This window comes from Narcine bancroftii, chromosome 3 (assembly GCF_036971445.1).
Source record: "Narcine bancroftii isolate sNarBan1 chromosome 3, sNarBan1.hap1, whole genome shotgun sequence".
Lineage (NCBI taxonomy): Eukaryota > Metazoa > Chordata > Chondrichthyes > Torpediniformes > Narcinidae > Narcine > Narcine bancroftii.
The window spans coordinates 219,229,303-219,256,656 of NC_091471.1; the positions used below are offsets into that span (position 1 = coordinate 219,229,303).

The following is a 27,354-nucleotide window of genomic DNA, read 5'->3' on the forward strand; positions in this document are numbered from 1 at the left end:
GAAGGCCAGCGGCTTGTGATTGGTGAAGACCTTGTATTGCTGACTTTCCAAAAAGTAATGGAAATGTCTTACCACCAGATACAGCACCAATAGCACTCTGTATTTGAGTTCTGGGGGCTGAAGGTGCCTGATGAAAAAGACCAGGGGTTGCCACTGGCTCTCAATGTGCTGAAGGCATTGACTGTCAGGGCAGTAGGTGTCTTTGTCTGAGGTGTACCAGGAGGGTGGCTTTGGCCAGTGCATCTTTGGTGTTCTGGAATCCCCTTGAAGAGTCATCGTCCCAGGTAATGTCCTGTGACTTGTCTGCCATTAGTGCGAAGGGGGATGCATGATGTGGGCCACTGCTGGTATGAATCTGTGGTAAAAGTTTATCATACCGGCAAATTCCTGCAGCCCTTTTACCATGCGTGGCTTAGTGAAATGCTGGACCACCTCAGTCTTCTTGGTGAAGGGTGTAGCCCTATGTCTATTAATCCTGTGCCCCAGGAAGTTGATGGTGTTCAACCGAACTGGCACTTAGTGGGATTGATGGTCAGCTGGAACTCACTTAACCGGGTGCATAATTGTCTCAGGTGGCGATGTCCCTCTTGCGGCTGTGGCTGGCGATGAGGATATCAACTGTATAGATGAATGCAAATGGGAGGTCCCAGCCCACTGCGTCTATCAGCCGCTGGAAATTTTATGCCGCGGTCTTTAGACTGAAGGGCATTAGGAGAAATTCAAAGAATCCAAAGGAGGTTATGATTGCAGACTCGGGGAGGTCGTGGAGATGAACTAATATTTAGTGATACACCTGGATGAGGTTCACCTTGGAGAACTCCTGTTCCCCGTGCAGGTTGGCGGCAAAATCTTGGATGTGGTGCACGGGGTATTTGTCGGGCGTAGTGGCCTCCTTGAGGTGGCAGTAGTCACTGCATGGTCTCCAACCCCCTGCTGATTTGGGCACCATGTGGAGGGGGGTGGCCCAGGGACTGTCGGAGTGCAGCATAATACCCAGGTCCTCCATCTTTTTGAACTCCTCCTTCACCAGGCTGAGTTTTTTGGGAGGGAGTTGGTGAGCCCTAGTGTAGAGTGGGGGGGTCCTTGGTCAGTATGTGGTGCCTTACTCCATACTTTGGCTTGGCTGAGGAGAACTGTGATGCCACTATCAAGGGGAACTCCACCAGAGACTGTTATAGAGTCCAGGTTGGGGGGGAGGGTGGGTAGCTTGGCTTCCCCCAGAGGCAGAGTCTGAAAGGTTTGGTTGTGTACCAAGTGCCTTCCTTTGACGTAAACCAGCAAGCAGTAGGCCCGAAGGAAGTCGTCCCCCAGGAGCGGTTCCACCACTGCCACGAGGGTGAAGGTTCACGTAAAGCAGCTGTTGCCGAAATGAAGGGGGGTGGTGCTGATCCCAAAAGTCCGGATGAAGGAGCTGTTGGCTGCCCTCAGTGCTGGGCCCTGCTTGCTATTACAGGTGTTGAGGCCTGCAATGGGTAGGATCCTTATCTTGGCACGTGTCCACCAGGAAATGCCTGCCTGAAAGTGAGTCTCAGACGTGGAGGAGACTATCACGTGGGGCAACCGCCGCAGCCATCGATGACGGTTGGCCAGGGCGTTTTCCAGAAACCCACTGGGTAGGCAGCATCCACGGGCCTCCTCACCCCATTGCTGGTGGTAGAAGCATAGCTGACTGGAGGTGTTCACTTGCCTTTCTGCTGGCCTTGATCTCATCGGGGGCTGTTTGTGGTGCTTACTGATGTGGTCTATGATGGTGCTGGTGTCTTTCTTCGCTCTCCAGAGCATGTCCGCCTGGGCTGTGACTCTCTGAGGGTGGCTGAAGTCCTTTTCCGTGAGCAAGATTCAAATGTCCTCTGGCAGCTGCTCCAGAAATATCTGCTCAAAGAGCAGGTAAGGCTTGTGGCCTTCGGTTAGAGCGAGCATCTCATCCATGTCCAGCAATCGGGTGGCATGTTTGTACCAGGAAAGCCTGAAAATGTGGGTTAACAACTCTTTGAGGGCCATGTATTTGCTCTGGAGGTTCCTGTAGGAAATCCACGGCCTTGCCACTGTGTCCTGATCAAGGCCGCTCACCATGTAGAAGTAGCAGGTGTCGTCAGTGGTAATGTGGCAAAGCTGGAACTGAGACTCAGCCTGCACGAACCAAAAGTGTGGCTGTGACAAAACATTTAAAGCCTGAAAGATACCGCGTGGATGGTCGCTGGCTCCGCTTGATCCATCATTTTCGGGTCCAACTGCCAGTTGGACCTGTCAGGTTCACCAATGTACTGTTTGCGCTACGTGGGCATGGAAAAGAATGGCATGCAGGCCAAAACGAGACTGGTTTATTGCACTGGCCATCACACTTATATGGGCCCCAGGCACTGACATCAGGGTCCTGCATCATTGGAGTGCCGTCCTGGGATTGGCTGGCATTCCTACCAGGTCACCTGGGACAATGGCCGGTGTCACCCCCCAGGCCCGTGTGGTCGCCACGTTCATCGGCTATTTTGAGGGCTGGTCCATGTTTCCATGTTCAGAACGCTACAAACTGACGTTTCGGGCTTGAGCCCTTCATCAAGATATGGAAAGATGTCGGCTAGCGTCCGAATAAAAGGGCAAGAGGGGAGGGGTAGTCGCGAAGGTGGGAGATAATAGGGGGAGAAGGGAAGGAAAGGACAGCAGTGAGCAAGGGGAGGAGGAATGGCTGGGTGCACAGAGAGTGAAGGGGGTTGGAGAGCTGATGGGGGAAGGAAAGCGAGGGGGAAAGGAGACCAGGTTAGCAGAAACCGGAGAAGTTGATGTTAATGCCATCCAGCTGGAGAGGGCCCAGACGGAGAATAAATCTGGCTTCCCAGCCGGGTGGCATTAACTTCAACTTCTCTGGTTTCTGCAAACCTGTTCCCCTCTTCCCCCTCCTTTCTTCCCCCCCGTCAGCTCTCCACCCCTTCCCTCTCTGTACACCTTGCTTGCTCCTGTCCACTCCCTTTTTCCCTCTGACTTTCCAGCCACGCCTCCCCCCACAACCCCCCTCCCCACACTTTTCTTCGAATGCTTGCCGACATCTTTCCATACAGGGCTCAATGCTGCAACATTGGTTATGCATTTTATATAGAGGACACTGTTTGACCTGCTGAGTTTCACCAGCTTTGTGCTTTGGAAAGAATACACGGGATGTTGCCTGGATTAGAAGGTACGAGTTATGGGGAGAGGCTAATGGGGAGACCTGACAGAGGTTTATAAAATGATGAGAGGCGTTAATAGAGTAGAGAGTCAGAATTTTTATCTCAGAGTAAAAATGTTTAATGTGAAGGCGGGGGTGGGGGGGGGGAGTCATCCTCAATTTAAAGGAGATATTTAGGGAAAGTGGTAGATGCAGCTGCCAGGAGTAGTGGTGAAGCAGATACAGTGGCAGGGTTGAAGAAGGCATCCAGATAGACACGTAAATATGCAGGAAATAGAGGGATATAGACCATATGCAGGCAGTAAGGTTTCAATTTAAACTGGACACCATGATCAGCCAAACATTCGGGCCAAAGGGCCTGTTCCTGGGCTGCACTGTTCTACATTCTTATGAGATTCAAAGCTCTGTAATAAGTTATAGAGTTGTACTGTCAACCTGAAGAATTAACACAGGCCCTCTCCTCAGAGATGCAGCCTGTTCAGCTGAGAATTTTCCACACAGCCATTTTTTTTATATATAAGGCAAAAGTTTAATGTGTGTAAATCAGACAGATTTAGTGATTGTTAATTATGTCAACAGCGTCAGAGTCCTGCTTTTCCTTGTCTTTCACTACATTACCTAAAGTGGTCATCAAAATGTTGTGCTCCAATTTATTTTTCTGTTCTGTCATCTGCCTGGCTTCTTGTACCTTGTTGATTTTGGCAAATGACTGATAGATTTCGGCAAAGGTCTTGTTCTTGGTTTCCGGTAAAACAACACAGAGGTACAGAGATCCTAATATGCACACAGCAGCAAACAGCAGGAAACAGAATGCTCCCAGGCCACCCTGTGTGTATATAAAAAAAAAGCCAATAAATGAACAGAAGGTGACTATTCCATTTTAAAATCTTAGCCAAAGTTTCCAACATTTTCCATTTTTATTTCAGGGTTTCAACATCTGCAGTTTGGTTTTTAGGACTGCTAAATTCATGGTCATTTCTCTTCCAGCCTTAAGGAAGTACTCTCCTGTGTCCAACATTTTTGAGTTTTTCACCCTCAGAGGTTTAGAGATATCCCTTTTGGGCTATCCCTCCCTCCCTCTCACACTCTTGACTGAAATTTAAAATGAACTTGTTTTTGCTCTTTCCCTGTTCTGATGAAGGATCTTCAAGTTGAAATATTCCTTTCCTTGGGCACTGCTTAATCTGCTGTGTGAGTTCAAACACTTTCTTTTTTTTTATATTTTAGGTTTCCAGTATCTGCTTTCCCTTGGGCCGTGGTATCAGCTACATAGACTGCAAGAGTGTGAAAAAGAAACATTTTTACATTTGCCATCCTCTATCTCTAGCAGTGGTTAAGTCTTTGGCCTAAATTGCAGCAGAGGTATTTGTAAATAGAGTACATTAATGTGTTCTGCTGGTAGAAGGGCAGACTTATTCAGTAAATGTAATGCCCAAAGGCCTCCTGTGGAGGCAGGAACTCTCATAATGGTCAAGAAGAATTTACCTGAGCACCTGAAAAGCCATGGCACAGAAAGTCACAGGGCATCTGCCTGTTTCTGTACTGTTTCACCTTAATGTCATTAGCTTCAAGTTAATTCTGGATAAGGATAGGTCTGGTCCTCGAGTTGAGTTACAGGGCAAAATTAAACAGGTTAGGACTTTGTTCCTTGAAGGGTAGAAGAATGGGGGGAGATTTGATGGAGATTTACAAGCTTATGAGAGGTGTAGAGAGAGTAAACTGGCTCTTTCTACTCAAATTATGGGAGATAAAGACGAGAGGACACAGCTTCAGGGTGAAAGGGTAAAGGTTTAGGGGGAACTTTTTCACTCAGAGGCTGGTGGGAGTGTGGAATGAGGCTGGTGGGAGTCTGGCTGTGTTCTATGGTTCTGGGGGGATATGTAGACACACATTCTAATATGCACGGCTTCAAAAATCCAAAACAAGAGTTTTATGAAGTCACAATTTGTTAAATTACTATATCGGATTACGTTAATATAGCAAATTTCTTTCAAATTAGTGATGAATTAAACACTAAAAAAAGCAACAAAACAGGTAAAAGATTATACTTACTTGCTGCTAGCAAATGAAAAGTGCATATTTAATCAAATTAGACACAGAAGAGTTGTGATAAATGAACCAAGGGTACAACATGATAAATTGTTGCACATTGCAAACTCGTAATATGGGGTAAGAAGTTAAAAAAGGACCTTTGGCCTGACATACATCCCAAATCATCTTCTAGGAGTGAAAAATAATCACTTAAAATCTTCAGAAATAAAATCATTCTGAATGCCTCCCTGATTCCCAGCAGTAATTTTGCAGAATTATTTCAAGTTATCACTCCAGGTTTGCGGGAAGGTTTGCCAGTGCTGCTGCGGAGTGGGTGGAGTGTGGAGTGGAGGAGGGAAAAGATGATGATAAAACTGCATAGAGAGACTGAAAACAAAGTGTTGTATGTGATGGAAATGTTCTCATGGTACAGCTATTTCAAAGCAAGGAATACTGTAGACGAGCTTAGAGCATGGATTGGCACGTGGAATAATGACATTGTGGCCATTAATGAAATTTGGTTGCAAAAGGGGCAGGACTGGGAGCTCAATGTTCCAGGGGTTCCGTTGCTTCAGACATGATAGAGTGGCAGGAATGAAAGGGGGAGGAGTGGTATTGCTTGTCAGGGAAAATATCACAGCTGTGCTCAGGCAGGACAGACCAGAGGGCTCATCTACTGAGGCTATATGGGTGGAACTGAGGAAAGGTATGACCACACTCATGGGATTGTATTATAGACCGCCCAATAGTCAGCAAGTATTAGAGGAGAAAATCTGCAAGGTAATAGCAGACAGATGTAGGAAACAAAGTTGTGAATGTAAATGATTTCCACATATTGACTGGGTCTCCCATACCGTTAAAAAACTAGATGGCTTAGAGTTTGTTAAAGATGTTCAGGAAAGTTTTCTAAATCAATATATCAAGATACCAACTAGAGAGAGAGCAATCCTGGATTTCCTATTAGAAGTATGGGTAGGTTAACACGTGGGGTCTAGTGATCATAATGCCAATAGTTTCAAGATAATTCTGGATAAGGATATGTCTGGTCCTTAGTTTGGGATTCCTTACTGGAGAAAGGCCAATTAGAGGAAATAAAGGATCTAAAAACTGTGGATTGGGCTTGGTTGTTTTCTGACAAGGATATGTTCGGTAATTGGAAGGCTTTCAAAGGCAAAATTTTGAGAGTACAATGTTTGTATGTTCCTGTAAGAATTAAAGACAAATTAGCAGACACAGGGAACCTTGGTTTTTGAGGGATACTATGGATCTGGTTAAGAAGAGAGGTATATAGCAGGTTTAGGGAACAAATAAGGAGGGCTAAAAAAGACATGGGATTGCTCTGACAGACAAGGTGCAGGAAAATCCTAATGGCTTCTACAGGTATATGAAGAGCCAAAGAATAGTAAGGGACAAAATTGGTCCCCTTGAAGATCAGAATGGTCGGTTTTGTATGGAACCAGAAGAGATGGGGGAGATCTTAAATGTGTTTTTTTTTAAATCTATATTTACTCAGGAAACTGGCACAGATTTTAAGGAAGTGAGGTCATTGAACCGATATGGATTAAAGAAGAGGAAGTGCTTGCTGTCTTCAAGCAAATAAGGATGGATAAATCCCCAGGGCCTGACAAGGTATTCCCTTGCATCTTGAGGGCTAATGTAGAAATTGCAGGGGCCCTGGCAGAAATGTTTAAAATGTCCTTAGCCACAGGTGAGATGAGTAAGTAATTGTTAAGCGATTGAAAAGTGTCCTAAGAGATCGGATATACAAATATTGGAATAGTCAGGGACTGATTTGGGATTTGTGTGAGGTAGTTCGTGTTCAACCATTCTTATAGAGTTTTTCAATGTGGTTACCAGGAAGGATGATGAAAGAAAATCTGTGGATATTGTCTACATGGACTTTTAATAAGGTATTTGACAAGGACCCTCATGGGACGTTAGTCAGGAAGGTTCTGCTGGTATTCATGGTAAAGTGAGGCTCAGCAGCTGAAGGACCCACTCAGGCTTCCTCATGGGGACCGTGAGCAGGGTTAGGAGCAGCCCTTTATGACCTGCCAGTAGGCGTGTCTACAGCTCTCAGCCAATCACTATCGCTATATGCAAATATATACAAATATACATTGGTGATAATATTCTGTACTATCACAGGGACCAGGTATCAGAACCGGGATTTGCAAGGGTGCTAAGGAAAAGAAGGGCTCCCAAATGGCCTTGGGTTCTGAAGGATTCTGAAGCTCGTCTTGCTGATGGATCGGACAGGACTCTGTGCAGCTGCTGCAGAGGCGGCAGGAGCACAGGAGGGGAATTCACAGATACTCAGTGACCCTGAAGAGACTCTCTTTTGCTTCTCTTTCTCTCTTACTGTAAGGGGCATCGGGCACCACAAAAAGTGTCTGTCTGCTTTACAGCAGGTAGAAGGAAATCTCGTCCAATCATATGTTCTTACATGCCAATAAAAGAATCTTGAATCTTAAACTGGATTTGACATTGGCTTCATGGGAGAAGCCAGAGTGTGCTGGTGGATGATTACCTCTCTGACTGGAGACCTGTGACTAGTGGTGTGCTTCAAGGACCAGTTAAACAGGTTAGGACTTTATTTGCTGGAGCAGAGAAGAATGAGGGGAAATTTGACTGAGGTATATGAAAGTATGAGGGTGTAGACTGAGTAAATGCAAGTAGACTTTTTCCGCTGAGGGTAGGTGAAATACAAATCAGAGGACATGGGTTAAGGTGAAAGTGGAGAAGTTTAGGGGGAACATTAGGGGAAATTCTTCCTACAGAGAGCGGTGGGAGTGTGGAAAGAGCTGCCAGCTGAAGTGGTGTATGCGGGCTCAATTTTTACAGTGAAGAAATATTTGTACAGCTACATGGATGAGAGAGATATGGAGGGATATGAACTGGTTGCAGGCCAATGGGACTAGATTGAGAAAGTGTCCATGAAAAGGCAGAATAATAGTTTGGCACAGATTAGAAGGGCCGATGAGCCTGCTTTCAATGCTGTAATTTTCTATGGCCTATGTAACCCAATTATTTAGCACTAACTTGTTCCTTTCCAAATGTGACATGCTCTAGGTCAAAGAGTAATAAATTCTCTTGGTTCCCTCTGCTATCAATAGTTACCAGTAGTCCTAATTTTACAAATGATTTATCACTGTTTTGAAAAGAAAATATCAATCCATCTCTCCAACAGGATTTCCAATAGATCAAACCCATGACCTTAATATCCTGAGTCTGGGCTGGAACTGAGTGGCAAGACCCTGAGTGAGTAGAGGGCTCAAAGAATATAACCAGGACATGCGAGAAGCTCTGAACGTGCCTCTTCTGAGAACTTCTCGGAAAACGTTTTACAGGAAATGACTGGAAAGTTCAGACAGAACCCATCTTGCAGCAGGGTGGGCAGGCTAAGTACCACCACAATAAGCCCATCTTCAACTCAGTTAGGGCCAGGTCTAACCCAAAGCAAAGGCATGAGAACAGAGGAGATGGGATGAAATCATTTGGAACACCTGCAAGATCCAAGAGGAGTGGATCTCTGCTGATCCTTCCTCAGTATTACCTTCCTGCAAGAATTCCACATCCCTTGTTTCCCCATCTTTGAAAAAAAAATAAATTATCTATGTCTTGAATAAAGTGAGCAACTGAATTATTTGGGAGCCGAGGAAAGGAGGAAAGAGGTGCTGAGAATGAGGATTGATTCAAAGACAGTAATATCCCCAATGTTCAGGAACACTTGAAAACCATGAGAAGCAAATTACATTTAGAATATTGTTGAGATAACCAAGGGTAAGGCTCTTACAAATAATTAAAAACATTACATCAATCAACAACTTAAAAATGTCATTTATCTTATTCTTTACATCCTTGCATCACTAAATGAGCTCAAAGGTTTTGGGTCAGGTCAGAGAGGGTAAATGCAAACAGGATTTTTCCACTCAGGTTGGGTGAGGAAAGAATGAGAGGAAATGGGTTAAGGGTGAAAGATTAAATGTTTAAGTAAACACTAGGGGGGACTTCTTCACTCAGAATTTGTGTGACAGGCAGAACGATTTGCCAACAGAAGGTTCTAGCTCTACATTTAAGAATAGAGAAAAGATTGGATAGGTACATTGATTGGAAGTGTTGTAGATGGTTATGGCTCAGGTGCAGGTCAATGGGACAATGTGGATCAAATAGTTCAGCATGGACTCGATCAGTGATTTTCAAACTGCCCCTGTAGTGATATTGTGGGTGTGTTAAGGCTGGCCTGCCCTCCTGATGACATCCTCACCTTGACTCCTCCCTGGTCTCCTCCCATGTGACCCAGGCCATAAAGGTCGAGTCCCCTCTCCCTCTCCTTATTTTCCCGAGCCTTGACCCAGGCCAGCAGTCTCTTGTATAATAAAGCCTATCATTCCCCTCAGTCTTTGTCTCTGTGACTATTGGGGCAACTGGTAGCGCCCAACAATTTATTATACAAGAATTTGAAGGTCTCCGGTAATGGAGAAATTGCTGCGCCCCAAAAGGCTAGAGGTAGACCCCCAAGTCCTGGATGTATTGGTACTCTTTGAACAGTGGGTGAACTGTTTTAATAATTTCCCCGATGCTGCTGCTGAAGTGGTCGACTCCAACGAAAAGAAGTTGAAGATCCTACAGGTACGAGTTGGCCAGAGGGCCTTCCTGGCCATCCAAAGCAGCGCGATTTATGTTGAGGTGATGGCTGAGCTCTGGGCGCTGTAAAGCCAAAGGTGAACGAGTTCTACTTCTGTTATCTGCTGGCGTCCCAAAAACAGCTTGGTGAGTCCACTGAAGAGTTCGTCCGATCCTTGGTCACACTGGGAAAAGACTGTCTGGGGAACCTCACGGCCACGATATAGTTGACCCAGTGCATGGAAGATCTGATCTGAGACGCCTGCGTGTTAAGATTGAGGTCAGATTATATCCAACAACGACTCCTCGAGGAGGACCAATTCCCGCTAAAAAAGGTGATCAGTCTGATCAGGACTTTAGACTCAGCCCAGCACCACGCGGTGTCGATTGCGGGCAGAAACGGGCCTCCCATGTACTTTCAGTACTTTCAGCCATGAGGGCTGCCATCCTGGGACTCAGCGTCGGGGGTAACCGACCCAACTGCGGCTGCAATAACGCCATCTGCATCGTCGAGATACAACTTATGCAGGCAGGCTAGGCACGCGAGACACCTCTGCCCCACGAGAGGAGTTATATGCTCGGGCTGCAGGAAGAAGGGCCATTACCAGAAAGTCTGCAGGTCCAGACCCCTGCCAGAGGAGCTTCTGGTACCGACTGTGTGTGTGGTAAGGGGGCACCATCTTACCTGCTACTGCTCCCAAACTCTATGCCACGGCCTACCACACCGATGATGTCACTTTCACCTGCCACGACTCCACTTCCTCCTTCTTCTCCAACGAGAGCAGCGTGGTCAATATGAAGGTCATCATCTTGGGCGGGCCTCCCCACTGACGACGACAATGGAGAGATGCCTGTCCTGGCATCTGTAACGCTGAACCAAGCCAGCCCTCACCCGATCTCGATAGCGGCAGTACTGAAAGTTTTGTCTACCCCAATGTGGTACGCAGATTCTCCCTTCCTGTCAGGTCGATGACCAGGTCAGTATCGATGGCTGCAAAGGACCAAAAAACGTATCCAGGGGTATTGTGTAGCATCTCTAATGGTGGGGGGGGAAGGGAGGGAAATGTAATAACGACTTTGTATTGTTGATTATGCCCCAACTCTGCATGCTGATCCACCTGGGCATCGACTTCCAAAATCAGTTCAGGAGTGTGACGATGGCGTTCGGAGGCCCCCAACTGCCGATGACCATCCACAACCTCCAGCTCTCAGACTCCGGCACCGTCCTGTGGTCTCACCACCTTATGGGTGGCCCCTCCGTCATTATTTGCGAACCTCACCTTGGACTGCAAACCGATCGCCACCAGAAGTAGGCACTATAGCACAGAGGATATGCAGTTCATCCGGGCTGAGGTACAGTAACTCCTGGCGGAGGGAATCATAGCCCCTAGCATCGGACCCTGGAGGGCGCGGTCTTTGTGGTCAGAGGGGTGTGCAAGCCCCAGATGGTGATCGACTATAGTCAAACCATCAACCGCTTCACCCAGCTGGACGCATACCTGCTACCCCGGATAGCCGACTTGGTCAACAAGGTCGCGCAATATAGAGTTTTTTCGACCATTGACTTCAAGACGGCTTACCATCAACTCCCCTTCCGTCCGAGCAATCAAATCTACATGAGATTCGAGGCTGACAGAAAACTATTCTACTTCCTGTGGGTGACTTTTAGTGTGACTACGGTGTCTCTGCTTTTCAGATTGTAATGGACCGGATGGTAGAGGAGCATAAGCTGACGACAACGTTCCCATACTTGACAATATCACCATCTGCAGCCACGACTAGCAGGACTACGACGCTAATCTCACCAAGTTCTTGCGTATGGCCAAATCGCTCAACTTGACGTACAATAAGGACAAGTGCGGATCGCCTGGCCCTTCTTGGATGTGTCGTGGCGCAGGGTGTCATTGCCCCAGATCCTGACCTCATGCAACCACTCATGGAGCTCCCTGTCCCAAACACCCTGAAGGCGCTGAAGAGGTGCCTGGGGCTGTTTTCCTGCTACACAAAATGGGTGCCCAATTACGCCGATAAAGCCCACCCCCTAATTAAATCCACTTTCCCATTATCGGCAGAAGCCCAGGCTACATTTCACCAGATCCGAGCAGACATCGCAAAGGCCACGGTGCATGCTGTGGATAAATCCGTCCCCTTCCAGGTGGAGAGTGATGCTTCCGACTTCACACTGGCTGCCACGCTTAACCAGGCAGGCAGGCCAGTAGCATTTTTCTCCCGCACCATGCATGGTCCCGAAGTACGGCACTCCTCCATCGAGAAGGAGGCACAAGTGATCGTTGAGGCGGTGCGCCACTGGCGACATTACCTGGCCGGTAAAAGGTTTACCTTGACGACTGACCAGAGGGCTGAGGCCTTTATGTTCAATACAAAACAGCAGGGTAAAATAAAAAATGACAAGATTCTGAGGTGGAGGATCGAGTTAGCCACCTATAATTATGATATCTTTTAAAGGCCGGGTAAACTCAATGACCCCCCAGACGCCTTGTCCTGAGGGATGTGCGCCAGCGCGCATCTTGACTATCTCCAGACCCTGCACGATAATCAGTGCCACCCCAGAGTTACGAGGCTGTACTATTTCGTTAGCCCTCGGAACCTCCCGTACTCCGTTGAGGATGTCTGGTCATGGACCAGACACTGCCAGATCTGCGCCGAGTGTAAGCCACAGTTCTACCGGCCAGAAAAGGAATACCTCATTAAGGCCACACACCCCTTCGAACGACTCAGTGCCGATTTCAAGGGCCCCATCCCAACCTCCAATAGGAAAGCCTACTTCCTGATGGTGGTGGACAATTTCTCCAAGTTCCCCTTTGCTATTCCCTGCTCGGATATGACTTCCACGATGGTTATTAAGGTGCTGAGCAGCATCTTCACCCTGTTCAGGCTCCCTGACTATATTCATAGTGACTGGGGGTTCTCATTCATGAGTTAGGAGCTGCGACAGTACTTCCTAGCCAGAGGCATAGCCACCAGCAGAACAACCAGCTATAACCCCAGGGGTAATGGTAAGGTGGAAAGAGAGAATGCCACCATTTGGAAGGCAGTGCTCCTGGCCCTCAGGTCTAAAAACATGCCAATGTCCTGCTGGCAGGATGTTTTTCCCAAGGCCCTCCATGCCATCTGGTCATTGCTATGCACCGCTACTAACACCACCCCGCATGAATGCCTCTTTGCTTTCTCTAGGAGATCAGTGAATGGTTCATCCATCCCTTGCTGGTTGGCAAACCCAGGGCCGTTTCTGTTACGGAGGCACATCAGGGGCCATAAGATGGACCTGCTGATTGAAGTGATGCACCTCATACATACCAACCCCCAATGCGCATTTGTAGGGTACCACTGTGCCGATACAAGACCTGGCGAGGGCTGGAGACCCCAAAAACTGCCTTGCCGGCCACCAACCACACCGCAGATCCGATCGTGCTGCACCAGACCACGACCCTGGTGTCCAAGCTGCCTGCCTCGCCAACGTATATCCAGGAATCTACCCCCCACGAGGTAGCGGACCCCCCATCATTCTGGGAGTCCCCGCCAGCACCCCAACCCTGACAGTTCCTGCATCGGACTCTCCCCTGATGGCTTCCCCTCCGGAGGAGCGCTGCATGGACACACCGGCCCCTCACCGGTCCAGCAGTAGGAGGTGGTCACCCATGCGACTAAACCTTTAGTCAGAGGGAGTGGTTTTCTGTTTGTTCCCGGTGGTTTCTATTTAAAAAGAGGGGGCGAATGTAATGATATGGTTGTGCGTACAGGTTGGCCTGCCCTCCAGATGACATCCTCACCTTGACTCCTCCCTGGTCTCCTCCCATGTGACCCAGGCCATAAAGGTTGAAGTCCCCTCTCCCTCTCCTCATTTTCCCTAGCCTTGACCTGGGCCAGCAGTCTCTTGTATAATAAAGCCTATCGTTCCCCTCACTCTTTGTCTCTGTGATTATTAGGGCAACTGGTAGTGCCCAACACCCCCCTAAACTCACGTTCCACTTTAAATAATCCCTATGCCATAAGTGATCTGTGATTAGTGTAATGGATTGCTTAAGATGTATGTGAGTGGAAAGGGTTGAGAATCACTGCTCGAGATATGGGGAGTACTGCAGACCAAAGAGAACCAAGTGTTCATCCAAAGATCTCTGAAGGTGAAATCAAGTCGTCCCCTTTATTTATCATACAGTAACAATGAGATAACATTTCTTCATGACCATGGACCATATTTACATAAATATAAGTTAGATTAGAAGTTAAACACAACTATTAAATATTAAGATGTATACTGTAAGAGTCCCCAGTACCAAGGTACTCTATGCACTACGTTCTTGGAGTTCAGGAGCCTAGTGGCCTGGGGGAGAAAACTGTGACCCAATCTGAATGCAAGGGCTCAAATGCTACAGTACCTCCTACCAGATGTGAGAAGGGAGAACAGTTTATATGAGGGGTATATGGAGTCCTTCACAATGTTTATAGCCTTTCACCTGCATCGAGTATTGTAGATGTCCTTCGTGGTAGGAAGGGAGACCCCAATGATCTTCTTCACTGACTTCACTACCTTCTGCAGGGTCTTGCGGTCCGAGGAATTACAGCTTCCAAACCAGGATGCTCTCAATACACCCTCTGTAGAATGTAGTGAGGATGGAGGGTGGGAGATGGACTTTCCTCAGCCTTCGCAGGAAGTAGAGGTGCTGTTGGGCTTCCTTGACTGTGGAGCTGGTGTTAAGGGACCAGGAGAGATTCTCCACAAGTGCACTCCAAGGAACTCGATACTCTTGACAACCTCAATGGTGGAGCTATCAATGTTCTGCAGAGTGTGGTCCCTCCAGGCCCTCTTCAGATATAGGTTGTTGGCTCTGCACCAGTCCGTTAGTGACTGCACCTCATCTCTGTACACTGACTCAACATTTTTACTGATCAGGCCCATCATGATTGTGTCGTCAGCGAACTTGATGATGTGGTTCGAGTTGTGTTTAGCTGCACAGTCCTGGGTCAGCAGAAGGAACAGTAGTGGACTAATCACACAGCCCTGGGGCCCCCCAAGCTCAGTGTGATGGTCTTGGAGGGGCTGTTAATGATCGGGACTGCCTGTGGTCTCCCTGACAGGTAGTCAAGAATCCAATTGCAGAGGGAGGTGTTTAGAACTAGCAGGTCCAACTTGCTTATCAGGAACTGAGGAATGATTGTGTTAAATGCTGAGCTGAAGTCAATGAACATTATTCGAACATATGAGCCCTTGTTTTCCAGGTGGGTGAGGGCTAAATGGAGGGCTGTGGCAATGGGATTGTCCGTGGAATGGTTGGGTCTGTATGTGAACTGCAGGGGATATTGTGCCGGGAATATTATCCAGTCCAGCAGCTTTCCACGGGTTGACCTTACCTAGTTCATTCCTCACATCAGCCGCTACAAGACACAGCACCTGGTCATTTGGAGGAGAGGTGGTCTTCTTTGCCGCAAAGTCAATTTTCACCTCAAAACGCGCATAGAAGTTCGGTTCATCTGGGAGGGAGGTATCACCAGCACATGCAGATGGTGTGACCTTGTAGTTGTGGTGAAGATCTCAGGCCTGCAGGAGACTTGCTTTCACTAGCCAGGGCACAGAGTATCCCAAAGAACAAGGTCTTGATAACATTTTAGAAGCCATTGTTCAGGCCACAGCTGGAATATTATATGCCAACTATAGGAATTATATGATTTCACTGGAGAGGTGATTTAACAAGATGCTGGGTGCTGCTTGCAATGAAATGTTAAAAAAAAACTGCGTTCTGCTGGAGTTACTATTACGGCAGCGCAGCCACTGGTGGTGACCCAGGAGGTTGGAGAGCGAAGACATAGAGTAGCTCCAAAGGGTTCAACAGCCTGGTCCTCATGCCAGTGGCTCCATACAGGCTTTAAATGGCCTGAAAGAAGCTGATAGTGTTTGATTTTAAAATCCTGTAACTGCGGGGTCTGTGCCCAAGATGGCGGAGCCTATGCTGGCAACGACCTTGAGGGGTTGCAGACTCTAGGGAAGTAGCAGACCGGTGCAGGGCACCATAAATGAGGAGAATATCCTTCATTGAGAAGGAGAAGCAGAGGAGACAACCCTACAGGATGGTCACTGATGCAGTGGACCAGTGAGGGGCTCAGCGGTAGAAGGACCCACACAGGCTGTGGGTGACTTGTATTTGAGGGGCCTGCACAGTGTGCATGTGCTGCTGGAGACTGGCTCAAGGGAACCAGGTATTGGAGCTGGGGTTTGAGAGGGTGCTGATGGCAAGAATGGCTCTTGAAGGACCTCAGGCCCTGAAGGCTTCCTGATGATGTCAGAGGTATGGATCTGGAACTTAGGTTGCCACAGAAGAACAAGAGGTCTGTGGGTCACAGGAGCGCTGGAGGCAAATCCACAGACACTCAGTGTCTCTGAAGGGACTCTCTTCTACTTCACTTTCTCATTGTAAGGGGCAACACTAATGATGACTATGTCTGCCCTATGGTAGGTAGGAGCCAATTTTGTGAAATATGATACATTCTGTAATATTACACAACAATAAAGAAATCTTGATTTGTGAAGAGAGATTGGATTGGCTGGATTCTTTCCCTTAGACCAGAGGAGGCTGAGAAGTGCCCTGATAGAGGTAAACAAAATTAGTCGAGGCATCAATAGGGTAGATAAAATAAACTCTTCTCCTTGGCCGAGATACTTAAGACCATTGTCTATTTCAGAACTGAAACCCATTTCTACCACACCAGCCTTTGAGTCACATGTCCAGTTAGCTAATTATACTTGCTCGAAAATTATCTGCATATGACTGAAAATAATCCAGAGGATATAACATTTGAAGTTCGGCTTCCTAATTTTGAGTCCAGCTCCTCACTCTGTGCAGAACCTCTTTTCTTGTCTTACCCAAGGGTGCAGTGCTGGCAGAGCTCACCAGAGCGGCGCTGCTCCAGCACCTCATGGGGCCACTCAGGCACCTCTCAGAGCCGCTCCAGGTGGCCACCAAGGCAAGGGCTTGCGAGACCTCCTTGTTGCCATTTTTGGTGAGCTCCAGCACCTAAAACATTAGCACTGCACCCTTAGTCCTACCTATTCTGTTGGTACATACACAGACCACAAATGAGCACATCTTCCCTTTGTCAGGATTTGGAGACACAACTCTTCTAATTAGAGATTATTCAAGAAAAGAGAAAGAAAAGACGTGAAATGTGAAAACATCTCAGTCCCTTTATATTTTGCGGGTGTTTTTGTGTCCAATATTTATGAAATTAGATTATTTACTGTTTCCTGCATAACCAAGAAGTCTGATAACCTAATGGATGGGAACTTGTCCAATTACAATGGCTCTGATTCCCACAAGTTAATGAGGACCTGCCAGGCTCTACTCAGGTGATGTAAAATACACACAAAGCTGGAGAAACTCAGCTTTGTCTGCAGATTTTTGTGTTTTACCCCCTCAGGTGATGGCTCATTTTGCCTGAGAGTATATCTCCCAGATGCTTTGTCTAATTATACCATCCCTTGCATAGAACCCTAATGAAGGTCTTCAGTAAGCCTTATTCAACTATTTATTCTGCTGGTTACAACCTCAAAATACAATTTTATCAAAAACGACTTCCCTTTTATTAATCCATGCTGACTCTCTAATTCTCTAAGTACCCTGTTACTACTTCCTAAGACCTTCCACATTCCCCACTATGACTGATCTGTGGTTGTTGGTCTCTCCCTCCTCTCTTAAAAAACTGAGTTAAAATGAGTTAAATCAGTTATTAAGGAATGTATCCTCACTGTTTTTCCAAACACCTCCAGTTTAGAACCTAAACCAGTTGAAAATTCAGATGTCCAATTTAAAATCACACGATCGATTACATTAATGAACAGCTTGAGAACTACTTTTCATCCCAGCCAATTCTGAGACTGGTAACGGAACAATGACCCTTACAGAAATTTATATCTGTGACACTGAGTTTGCCGGTTGAACATTTAGATAAAACTTCCATGTGAGCAAAATAGGGGAGGAGCTCATCACTTGCACTGATCAACCACAGAATGAAACTGGAGAACCCGTGAACAAGATCACTCTTCCAACAGCGGACCATTATGTCTGAAACAGAATCGAGAACAAATTTGATGGGTCTATCCAGTGATTCAAGCTCAGCAGTGCACAAAGGAATTGTTTTGAATAATCGTGCATTTCATGATGTATCAAATGAGACATTTCCTTTCTAATTTTATCTGTAGATATTAATGCTAGCCATGCTTGACTAAATAGTTGTCACTTGGGACACCATTATTCTCTATTAGTTAATCAGTAACCTAGCTCTGCGGGCAAATAGTTGTCATTTCTTTAATCGTGGCGCAAGGGACCAGTGATAAATCCAGGAAATAAATGATCTTGATATATGTTGAAATTCCTCCAGACGAACCAGAGTTGAACAACTAGACCTCAGCTAAGGGGGCAGAAGTTGGTCAATGTGCCCATTTGATAAACTTTTCTTAAACTTGGATGTTTTATTTCCATGAGGTCATCCATTGGAGTTGACTGAAATTGTAAGATGGAGAGAAGTATTGCACTGTACAGAGAGTCAGGAATATGTATTGCAACACAAATTACTCCTCAGATTGTGGGAATGTAAAATGAACTGTAGGTAACTTGCTCCTTCTTTGTCTCTGTTTCTGCTGGTCATCCATTTCCTACAAGTAACAGTTTAATCTGCGAGGCATATCCCACTGCTCTGCTGTAAACAACACACACTACATTATTATCTGATTGAAACTGCCATATTAAATAATTTAGTCTCATCTTATCAAACATATTCCCTTTGTGCTAATCTCCCCGCTCCATCTTCCCTGAATATGAAATCACCTCCAGCCAGCACCCAGTAGATCAATCCGCATGATTATGATTATACACCGGATATAACATAAAACCCTTAAAATGAGGCTGTAAAAAGGGGACTTATACGGCATTCGACTTGTAAACCAAAATATATGGTAGCTAAAGACTAGCAAAGACAATTTTGCAGAAAGCTGAAAAAACTGGAAAATGGAATGAAAGATAAAATCAAATCTGATGGAAGGCAGTAACAGAGAAGGTGGATATGGATGAAGTGACGATCACATCTCAACTCAGAAATAACTTTCCCCTGTAAACAACTCGTTAAATGGTGCATTTCCTTCATTCTTATTTATGGCAATTGAACCCATCAATAGTAAGGTACCATTGTCAAGTCATTGACTAGCAAATCAAAATGAACTGCAGAAACCTTTTTAAAAAATTTAGACATACAGCACAGTGACAGGCCATTTCAGCCCTTGAGTCCATGCCACCTTACCTCCAGTACGTTTTGAAGAGTGGGAGGAAATCGGAGCCCCCAGCGGAAACCCGAGCAGACACAGGGAGAACGTACAAGCTCCTTACAGACAGTACGGGATTCCAATCGCTGGCACTGTAAAGGCATTGCGCTAACCACTACACCAACCATGCTGCCCTAAACGCCCTAGCCTCCTTGAATGAGTATTCATGATTTTCTTAATGGAATGGTGAGCAGCTTCCTGCTTTAATGTAATCCTAGGAAAAGCCAGTGACATTATCCTCTCAACTGGAGAAGTTTAGGAGGAACATTAGAGGGAACTTCTTCACACTGAAAGTGAAGGGAGTGTGGAATGAGCTGTCAGCTGAAGTGGTGAATGTAGGCTCAATTTTCACATTTAAGAAAAATGTGGACAGGTACATGGATGGGAGGGGTATGGAGGCCAGTGGGGCTGGGCAGAATAATAGTTTGGCACAGACTAGAAGGGCCAAAAAGCCTGTTTCCTGTGCTGTAATATTCTATGGTTCTAAATCTTCACTTCCAAATCTGCAAAGATTTTATTGTAGTAATACATTTGGTAGATTCATTCACACTCTCCTCCCTCATTCTCATCACACCCTCTCGCAACGCCCTGCCGTCCACTCTCTCTGCATCGATCCCAAGCTTTTTATATGGCATCTGCAGACTTTTGTGTTTCACACAGTTTATGTTGCATGCAGTGAGTTATAGAGATAAATAAGTTCTCAGAAAATAATTTAAAAGAGATATTCTTTGCATCAAGGTGATGTCCCATCAATAATTCACAAATGGCTGAGTAATGAAACAATCAGGTGTTCTTTGTACCTTTGGTAGCGCCGCATCCCCCCATTTCCATCGACGCCACCACCCTCCCCACGTCCAGCGCCACCACCCAACCCCCTCGTCCAGTGCCGGGATTCCATGCCTGGGCATCAATGAGGGATCAAGTATTTCATGAAGAAGGTCCACATTCCTAAAACATTTGGGGACCCCTGATTTAAACATTCCAAAAGAAACTGGATAAATACTTGAAAGGTTAAGGCATCTCCTTCAAAGAGATAATGTAGTTGTGATGAACTGAATGACCCCCGAAGGTAATAAAGTAGATGAAAAGCTTGGTATTGCTTGACAGGAAAATAGCAGTAAGGGACCCAATATATCTTGCCTTCCAGAGCAATAGGTAGCATATCTTTTTGGGAATGCAATGATAGTTATACTTTATTTATTTTACCTTATACTTTACAGTTGCAACAAATACCATTTAGACCATACCTGGATAAAAGGAAAAAGAAGTCCAACAGCGAAGTTAGAAAGCCAGATCACTGTCCCGCCAATCATGAATGCAGAAGATCGGCAAGACTGATCAAACATCTCATTGGTAAGCACAAAAGGAATCCCACCTGAAAGTAAAGAAGTGTTATAGTCAGACATAATGTTGGTGGCTGATACAAATTCAGAAGGTTTAACTCAACTCAAAACCACAAGGTTCAGGCCTGAAAGATCATGACATCACTGGTTCCTTTAAATGGTGGAGAAATTCATCACTGGTCATTAGTGGTAAACGTGTGGAGCTTCGACAGGAGTTGAACTCATCCTCAAAGTCCTTCTTTCATTCAGTTTACTAAAGGGGTTCATGGATATGTAAGCAGGCCCACTTTTTGCTGGGTGGAGCCTGTCGTCCAGGCCAATGGCTCAGTATCGCAAAAGCCCTGAGCCTCTGACGTTTGGAGACCAATTGTCTGGTTGCAGGCTTGATCAGAGAGGCATCCTGGACTAATGAGGTGAGGCCAGCTTGGCATCAGGTCCTGCACAGCTTAATCGGGTCAAATGGGTAGGTTAGAAAACCCTCCAGCACAAAACTATTGAGAAGCACTTTGATAAACATCTGCCCTCAGTAAAATTCATCACATTAAGCGGCAAACTAATTCAGATGTCAGGTTAAAAGTCTTGATTTTTACACCACAACCCCTGCCTTGGATTATTGTTTGCCTCTAGAACTAGTTCAACAAGGTGCCAAGCATATCAGGGAACTGAATAGAGTTCAAGCAAATTTATGAAGTTTCAAGATAGTTGCAGATGCAAATGCTGATCAGAGGTGAGAACAGCATTGCATTCACTTTTAATAGGGTTTGATGTGCACAGATTGCCTTTGCATTCATTGCAAATCAAGCTAATAACTTCATGCCTTTTGGGAAGAAAATGTATTTTTTTCTACTTTCCACACAATATGTACATACATTTATTCTAACTGATATCACCTCAATAGCTCCAAGTCATTCAGCCCTGCCATAGAATCAGATGGTACATTGTTCGTGAAATCTATATTTTATCCTGGAATGAAGAGGAAAGGTCATTCATTCAATGTAATAAAGAACAAGCCCAGTCACAGGATTCAAAGCATAATCAAAGCCCTGACACACAACTTCGACTCAGAGTTCCTTTCTACACACTTAAATATTATTTAACTTTAACTTCAGTTTAACTAATATATTACACCATCCGTGCAGGTTGTGCATGTTCAATTAACATGCTGGTAAATTTGGTAGATTCATTCCAGACAGCTTTTGGACCACTCCTAGAGTATGCTTTTTGGGCACGTTCAGCCTGTGCGGGAGGTTGGGCGTGTTCACCCCGTGCGGGAGGTCAGGCGTGTTCACCCTGTGCCAGTTGTCAGGCATGTTCACCCTGTGCCGGTTGTCAGGTATATATACTCCGTGCAGGTTGTCGGGTGTATTCATCCATGCAGGTTGTCAGGAGCATCAACTCCATGCCAGTTGTTCACTAAGGTTCAAGCAGCAAAATCAGTGTAACATTCTAACTTAAATAAGTGGCAAGTATATTGCACTACAGAATTATTATCAATGGCCATCTGCACTAAGAGAGGAATTCAAACCATTCTGCTCGATGTTCAAAAGCGAAGTCAAATTTCCCACAGTTAACATCTGAGCATGCCCATTAACTAGGGTCCCACTAAATCCATAAAGCATTTGCATCTCCATCAAATTAGGGTTCTTTTCTGCCTGGGATAGACCAGAATTAACTGAGCAACTTAAGTTCATTGGAATAACATTGAGTTCTTTTGGAATAAAATTGATCATTTGCTTTCCGATCCCATCAATTAGAGTGAAACATTAAAAGTATGCAAATGTAATTAAAAACACAGAAATGCTGGAGGAACTCAAGCAGGTCTCGCAGCGTGCATCGGAAGTAAAGATACATAACCAATTTTGGCCTTGAGCCCTTCTTCAAGGTATGAGTAAATAGCAGGCTGGCATCTGAATTAAAAGGTAGGGAGGGGAAGAATGGGGATGGTAAGGAGAACAGGCAAACAGAAAAATTGTGGAAATTAGATAAGGACAGACACAGGAGAGGAAAGGTAAAAATTGACTGGGGAAAGGTGGGTGTTTTGGGCTCTGTGGAGACACTAAGGGAAAGTAGACAGAGGAAAAGAAGAGAGAGAGAGCTAGAGGAAAAGAGACATAGGGAAAGATGAGGGGGATTCTAACAGAAAGTGGCAAAATCAATATTAATGCCATCGAATTTTCAGATGTGGTTCTTCCAATTTGTGGATGGTCTCAATCTGGCAGCATATTAATTACCATGAGCTCTCACAGCTTTACGTCACTGATGCATTGTGGGTGTTGTGCCAAACATCTGCAAAATGCATGGCAGCAGTGTGCATAAACTGATTGAACAGCACCTGAAATGCCATCTTGAAACTTGCTCCCACCAATCTGTTTTGCACAGATTGCCTTTGCATTCATTGCAAATCAAACTAATAACTTCATGCATTTTGGGAAGAAAATGTATTTTTATCTACTTTCCACACAATATGTACGTACATTTATTCTAACTGATATCACCTCAATAGCTCCAAGTCATTCAGCCCTGCCATAGAATCAGATGGTACATTGTTCGTGAAATCTATAATTTATTCTTGTCCCAAGCATTGGTACCTCAGTACTAGACAGTAATGGAACCAGCCAGAATGCTCCTCACTGTAAACCTGTGGAAGTTTTTGAGTCTTCGAAGATATACCGAATCTCCTCAGACACCTTATAAAGTATAGCCACTGGCAAGCTTTTATCGTGATTGCATTGATGCAGATGCTCCAGGATAGATCCTCGGAGATGTCAACACCCAGGAATTTGAAGTTCTGACCATGCCCACTACTAAAGCAACTCTCCAGCATTATCCTCTGTCTTTTATTACCAAGCCAACATTGGAGTCACTTCTGCTACTTGGCCCCCTCTATTCTGTCCCTTTGCTCCAGTTCTTCTGTCTTGCTCTTCTCACAATGTCCCTCAGATGTTCTCACCTGAACTGCAGTCAGCTTGTGGAGTCAGATGGGCCTTGCCTTTTATTTTGCAATTTGCTTGCTACCAGTCTTCCTTACTTTGAAAAGAGATTAAAAAATAATAGTTTATCGATTTGCATTTGTGGAATTCCTTCCCATAAACCGTATTAACCTTCTACCTTTGCTGCTGTTCTTTTCTTCTTGGCTTCTGTTTGACTGCATGGAGTGAATTATATTGTTCATTATTCAACCTAATAGCTCTGAGGCTTTACAAAATTTGATCAACATTGCCAGGTCTGAATTTGACTCTCTCAACAGCAAATTTCTCAACCTGGTATCTTAAAATCTTCATGCAATGTTGACATGGAACAAGATTGCCTTCAGTCTCTGAAATACAATTTGTAGGCAGAAACCTTCATTTAGTCTTGTACGTTTTCAGTGTCAGCCAATTTTCCTCATATATTCTGAAAAAAAAAGGAATCTGCCCATCACCTTCTTCACCACTGACTCAACCTCGAGGTTTACCTTTAGCATAACCTGTACGAAAGCTCCCAAATCCCTTAACATCTCTATTCTTTCAATAATAAAAGGATAATAGTCTATCCTTTTATACCTTCTACCTAAGTGCATGACAATACACTTTCCAACAATGTATTTAATTTGCCATTTCTTTGACCATTCTCCTAATCTATCTACATCACTCTGCAGCCTGTTTCCTCCTCCCTATCTGCCCCTCCACCTAACTTGGTATCATCTGCAAATTTAGCCACATATCCAATTTATTCAGTAATCTAAATCATGTACATACAACCTAAAAACAAGTGGCCCCAATACGGATCCCGGCAGACACCACTGGTAGCTTTAAATTTTAAATTTAGACAAGGTAACAGGCTATTTTGGCCCAAGAATCTGTGCCGCCCAATTTACACCCGACACCCCCAGTACGTTTTGAATGGTGGGAGGAAACCTGAGCCCTCAGGGAAAACCCATGCAGACTCGGGGAGAGCATACAAACTCCTTACAGACAGCGAGGGATTCGAACCGCAGTTCCGATTGCTTGTGCTGTAAAGGTGTTGCGCTAACAGCTACGTCACTCGTGCAGCTCCACTTTCTCTATCCTGCCAATCAGCCAGTTCTCTACCCACCCTCGCACCTTTCCTGTAATTCCATGGACTCTCATCTTGTTAAGCAGCCTCATGTCAGTACCTTGTCAAAGGCTTTTTTTAATCCAAATATTCAACATCCACTGCTCCTGCCTTGTCTAACCTGCTTGTGGTTTTCTCAAAAAATTGCAGTTGGTTTGTCAGGCATGGTTTTCCCTTAAGGAAACCATGCTGACTTTGGCCTAGCTTGTCATGTGCCTCCACGTACTCCATAACTTTATCCTTGACAATCGACTTCCAACATCTTCCCCAACCATTGACATCAGGCTAACTGGTCTACAATTTCTTTCTGCTGTCTCCCTCCCTTCTGAAATAGTGAAGTGACTTTTGCAATTTTCCAGTCCTTCGGAACCACCCCTGAATCTACTGGTTCTTGGAACATCATTACTAACACCTCCACAATCTCTATGGCTACTTCTTTCAAGACCCGAGGGTGCATTCCGTCTGGTGTCCTTATACCAATTCAAGCACCTTCTCTCTGGTGATCGTGACTGCACACAACTCTTTTCCCTGACACCTTTGAAAGTCCAACATACTGCCAATGTTTTCTCACAGTGAAGACTGATGCAAAATACTCATTCAGTTCCTCTGCCACCTCCTTGACTCCCATTGCAATTTCTCCCGCGTCATTTTCTATCAGTCCTATATCTACTCCCGTCTCTTCCTTATTCTTAATATACAGAGCCCTCCATAATGTTTGGGACAAAGACATTTTTTCCTTTATTTGCTCCTGTGTTCCACAGTTTTAAATTTGAAATCAAACAATTCAAATGTAATTAAAGTGCACATTCCAGATTTTATTCAATGTCATTTGTATACATTTTGGTTTGCCCATGAAAAAATCACAGCATAGTTCCCTCATTTCAGGGCACCATAATTTTTTAAATGTAGACATACAACACAGTAACAGGCCATTTCAGCCCACAAGTCCGTGCTGCCCAATTAATCTACGTTTTGAATGGTGGGAGGAAACCGGAGCCCCCCTGGAAAACCCATCCAGACATGGGGTGAAAATACAAACTCCTTACATTGTGGGATTTGAAGCCCGGTCCCGATTGCTGGTGGTGTAATTGCGTTGTGCTAACTGCTACGGCAACAGTACCGCCCTACAGTTATGGGACATTTGGGTTATTTGGCTTCACAGGTGTTTGTGATTATCCAGGTATGTTTAGTTGCTTCATTGGTGCATGTATAAGAGGCCTAGGTTTGCTTCTAAGCTTTTGGTCACCTTTGGAGTCTGTAGTTGCCATTTTTCCACATGAGGACCAGAGTTGTACCAATGAAAGTCAAAGAAGCCATTAGGAGGCTGAAAAACAAGAATAAAACAGTAAGAGACATCACCAAAACCTTAGGATTACCAAATTCAACAGTTTGGAACATCATTAAGAAGATGGTGAGCTCAGTAATCACAAAGGGACTGGTATTCCAAGGAAAACCTCCACTGCAATGACAGAAGAATTCTCATCATAATGAAGAAAATCCCCAAATGCTTGTCTGACAGATCAGACACTCTTCAGGAGGCAGGTGTAGATGTGTCAATGGCCACTGTCAACAGAAGACTTCATGACAGAAATACAGAGGCTACACTGCAAGACACAAACCACTAATTTGTCACAGAGTGGATGGTCAGATTACAGTTTGCCAAGAAGCATCTAAAAGACCCTGCAGAATTCTGGAAAAAGGTCTTGTGGGCAGATGAGACCAGACTGTATCAGAGTGATGGCAAGAGTAAAATGTGGAGGTGTAAAGGAATGCCCAAGATCCTAAGCATACCTCCTTTGTCATGGTTTGCATCTTGCAGTGTAGCCTCTGTATTTCTGTTCGTGAGAGCTTCTGCGGACAGTCGTCATTGACACATCCACACTTGCCTCTGAGGAGTATTTCTGATCTGTCAGATATCTTCTGTGGATTTTCTTCATTTTGATGAGAGTTCTTCGGTCATCAGCAGTGGAAATCTTCCTTGGAATACCAGTCTCTTTGTGATTAGAGCTCACCAGCACGCTTTTTCTTCTTAATGAAGTTCCAAACAGCTGATTTTGGAAATTTTAAGGTTTAGGTGATGTCTCTTACTGTTTTATTTTTTTTTAAAGCTTACAATGGCTTTTTGACTTTCATTTGCACAGCCCTGGCCCTCAAGTTGAAAAATGGCAATTACAGACTCCAAAAGTGATCAAAAGATTAGAAGCAAGCATAGCTCTCTTATACCTGAACCAATGAAGAAATAATATATATACCTGAGTACTCACAAACACCTGAGAAGCCAAATGTCCCAAACATTACGGTACCCTGAAATGAGGGGACTACGTATAAAAAGTGCTGTTATTTCTACATAGTAAAACCAAAATGTATGCAAATAACCTTGAATAAAATCTAGAATGGGCACTTTAATCCCATGAATTGTTTGATTACAAATTGAAAAGTATGGAGCACAGAGGCAAATAAAGGAAAACAAGTGTCTTCATGCCAAACATTATGGAGGACACTGTACTTCAAAGAGCTTTTGGGGTCCTTTTTGATGTTATTTGCTTGCTTCCTTTCAAAGTTTATCTGTTCCTTCCAAATAACTTTCTTAGTTTTCCAGTTCTCTCCCTTTCTACTTATTATTCTTCCTTGTACACCCTTCCTTTTGCTTTAACATTGGTGTTTACTAATCTTGTCGGCCACAGTTGTGGCATTTTTCCATCCATATATTTCTTCTTTTTTTGTATTTACTTGTCCTGCACTTCCTTTGTTTCTCGCAGAAACTCAAGCCCTTGCTGCTCTGCCATCCTCCC

General features: G+C 45.0%; 1 protein-coding gene across 3 annotated transcripts in view; it reads right to left on the bottom strand.

Moving 5' to 3' along the window:
- Positions 1 to 3,664: 3,664 nt before the first annotated feature.
- Positions 3,665 to 27,354, bottom strand: part of slc2a9l2 (solute carrier family 2 member 9, like 2) — a 316,787-nt gene continuing 293,097 nt past the window's right edge. For 2 of the 3 annotated variants that reach the window (XM_069926647.1, XM_069926646.1), the window contains 2 exons: positions 20,393 to 20,520; positions 3,665 to 3,986 (listed from right to left, as the gene is read on the bottom strand). In XM_069926647.1, the coding sequence (XP_069782748.1) occupies positions 3,714 to 3,986; positions 20,393 to 20,520 (401 nt within the window). In that variant the 3' untranslated portion in view covers positions 3,665 to 3,713. Of the gene's footprint in view, positions 3,987 to 13,979; positions 18,527 to 20,392; positions 20,521 to 27,354 lie in introns of those variants that run through there. The other variant, XM_069926648.1, reaches the window with a different exon arrangement.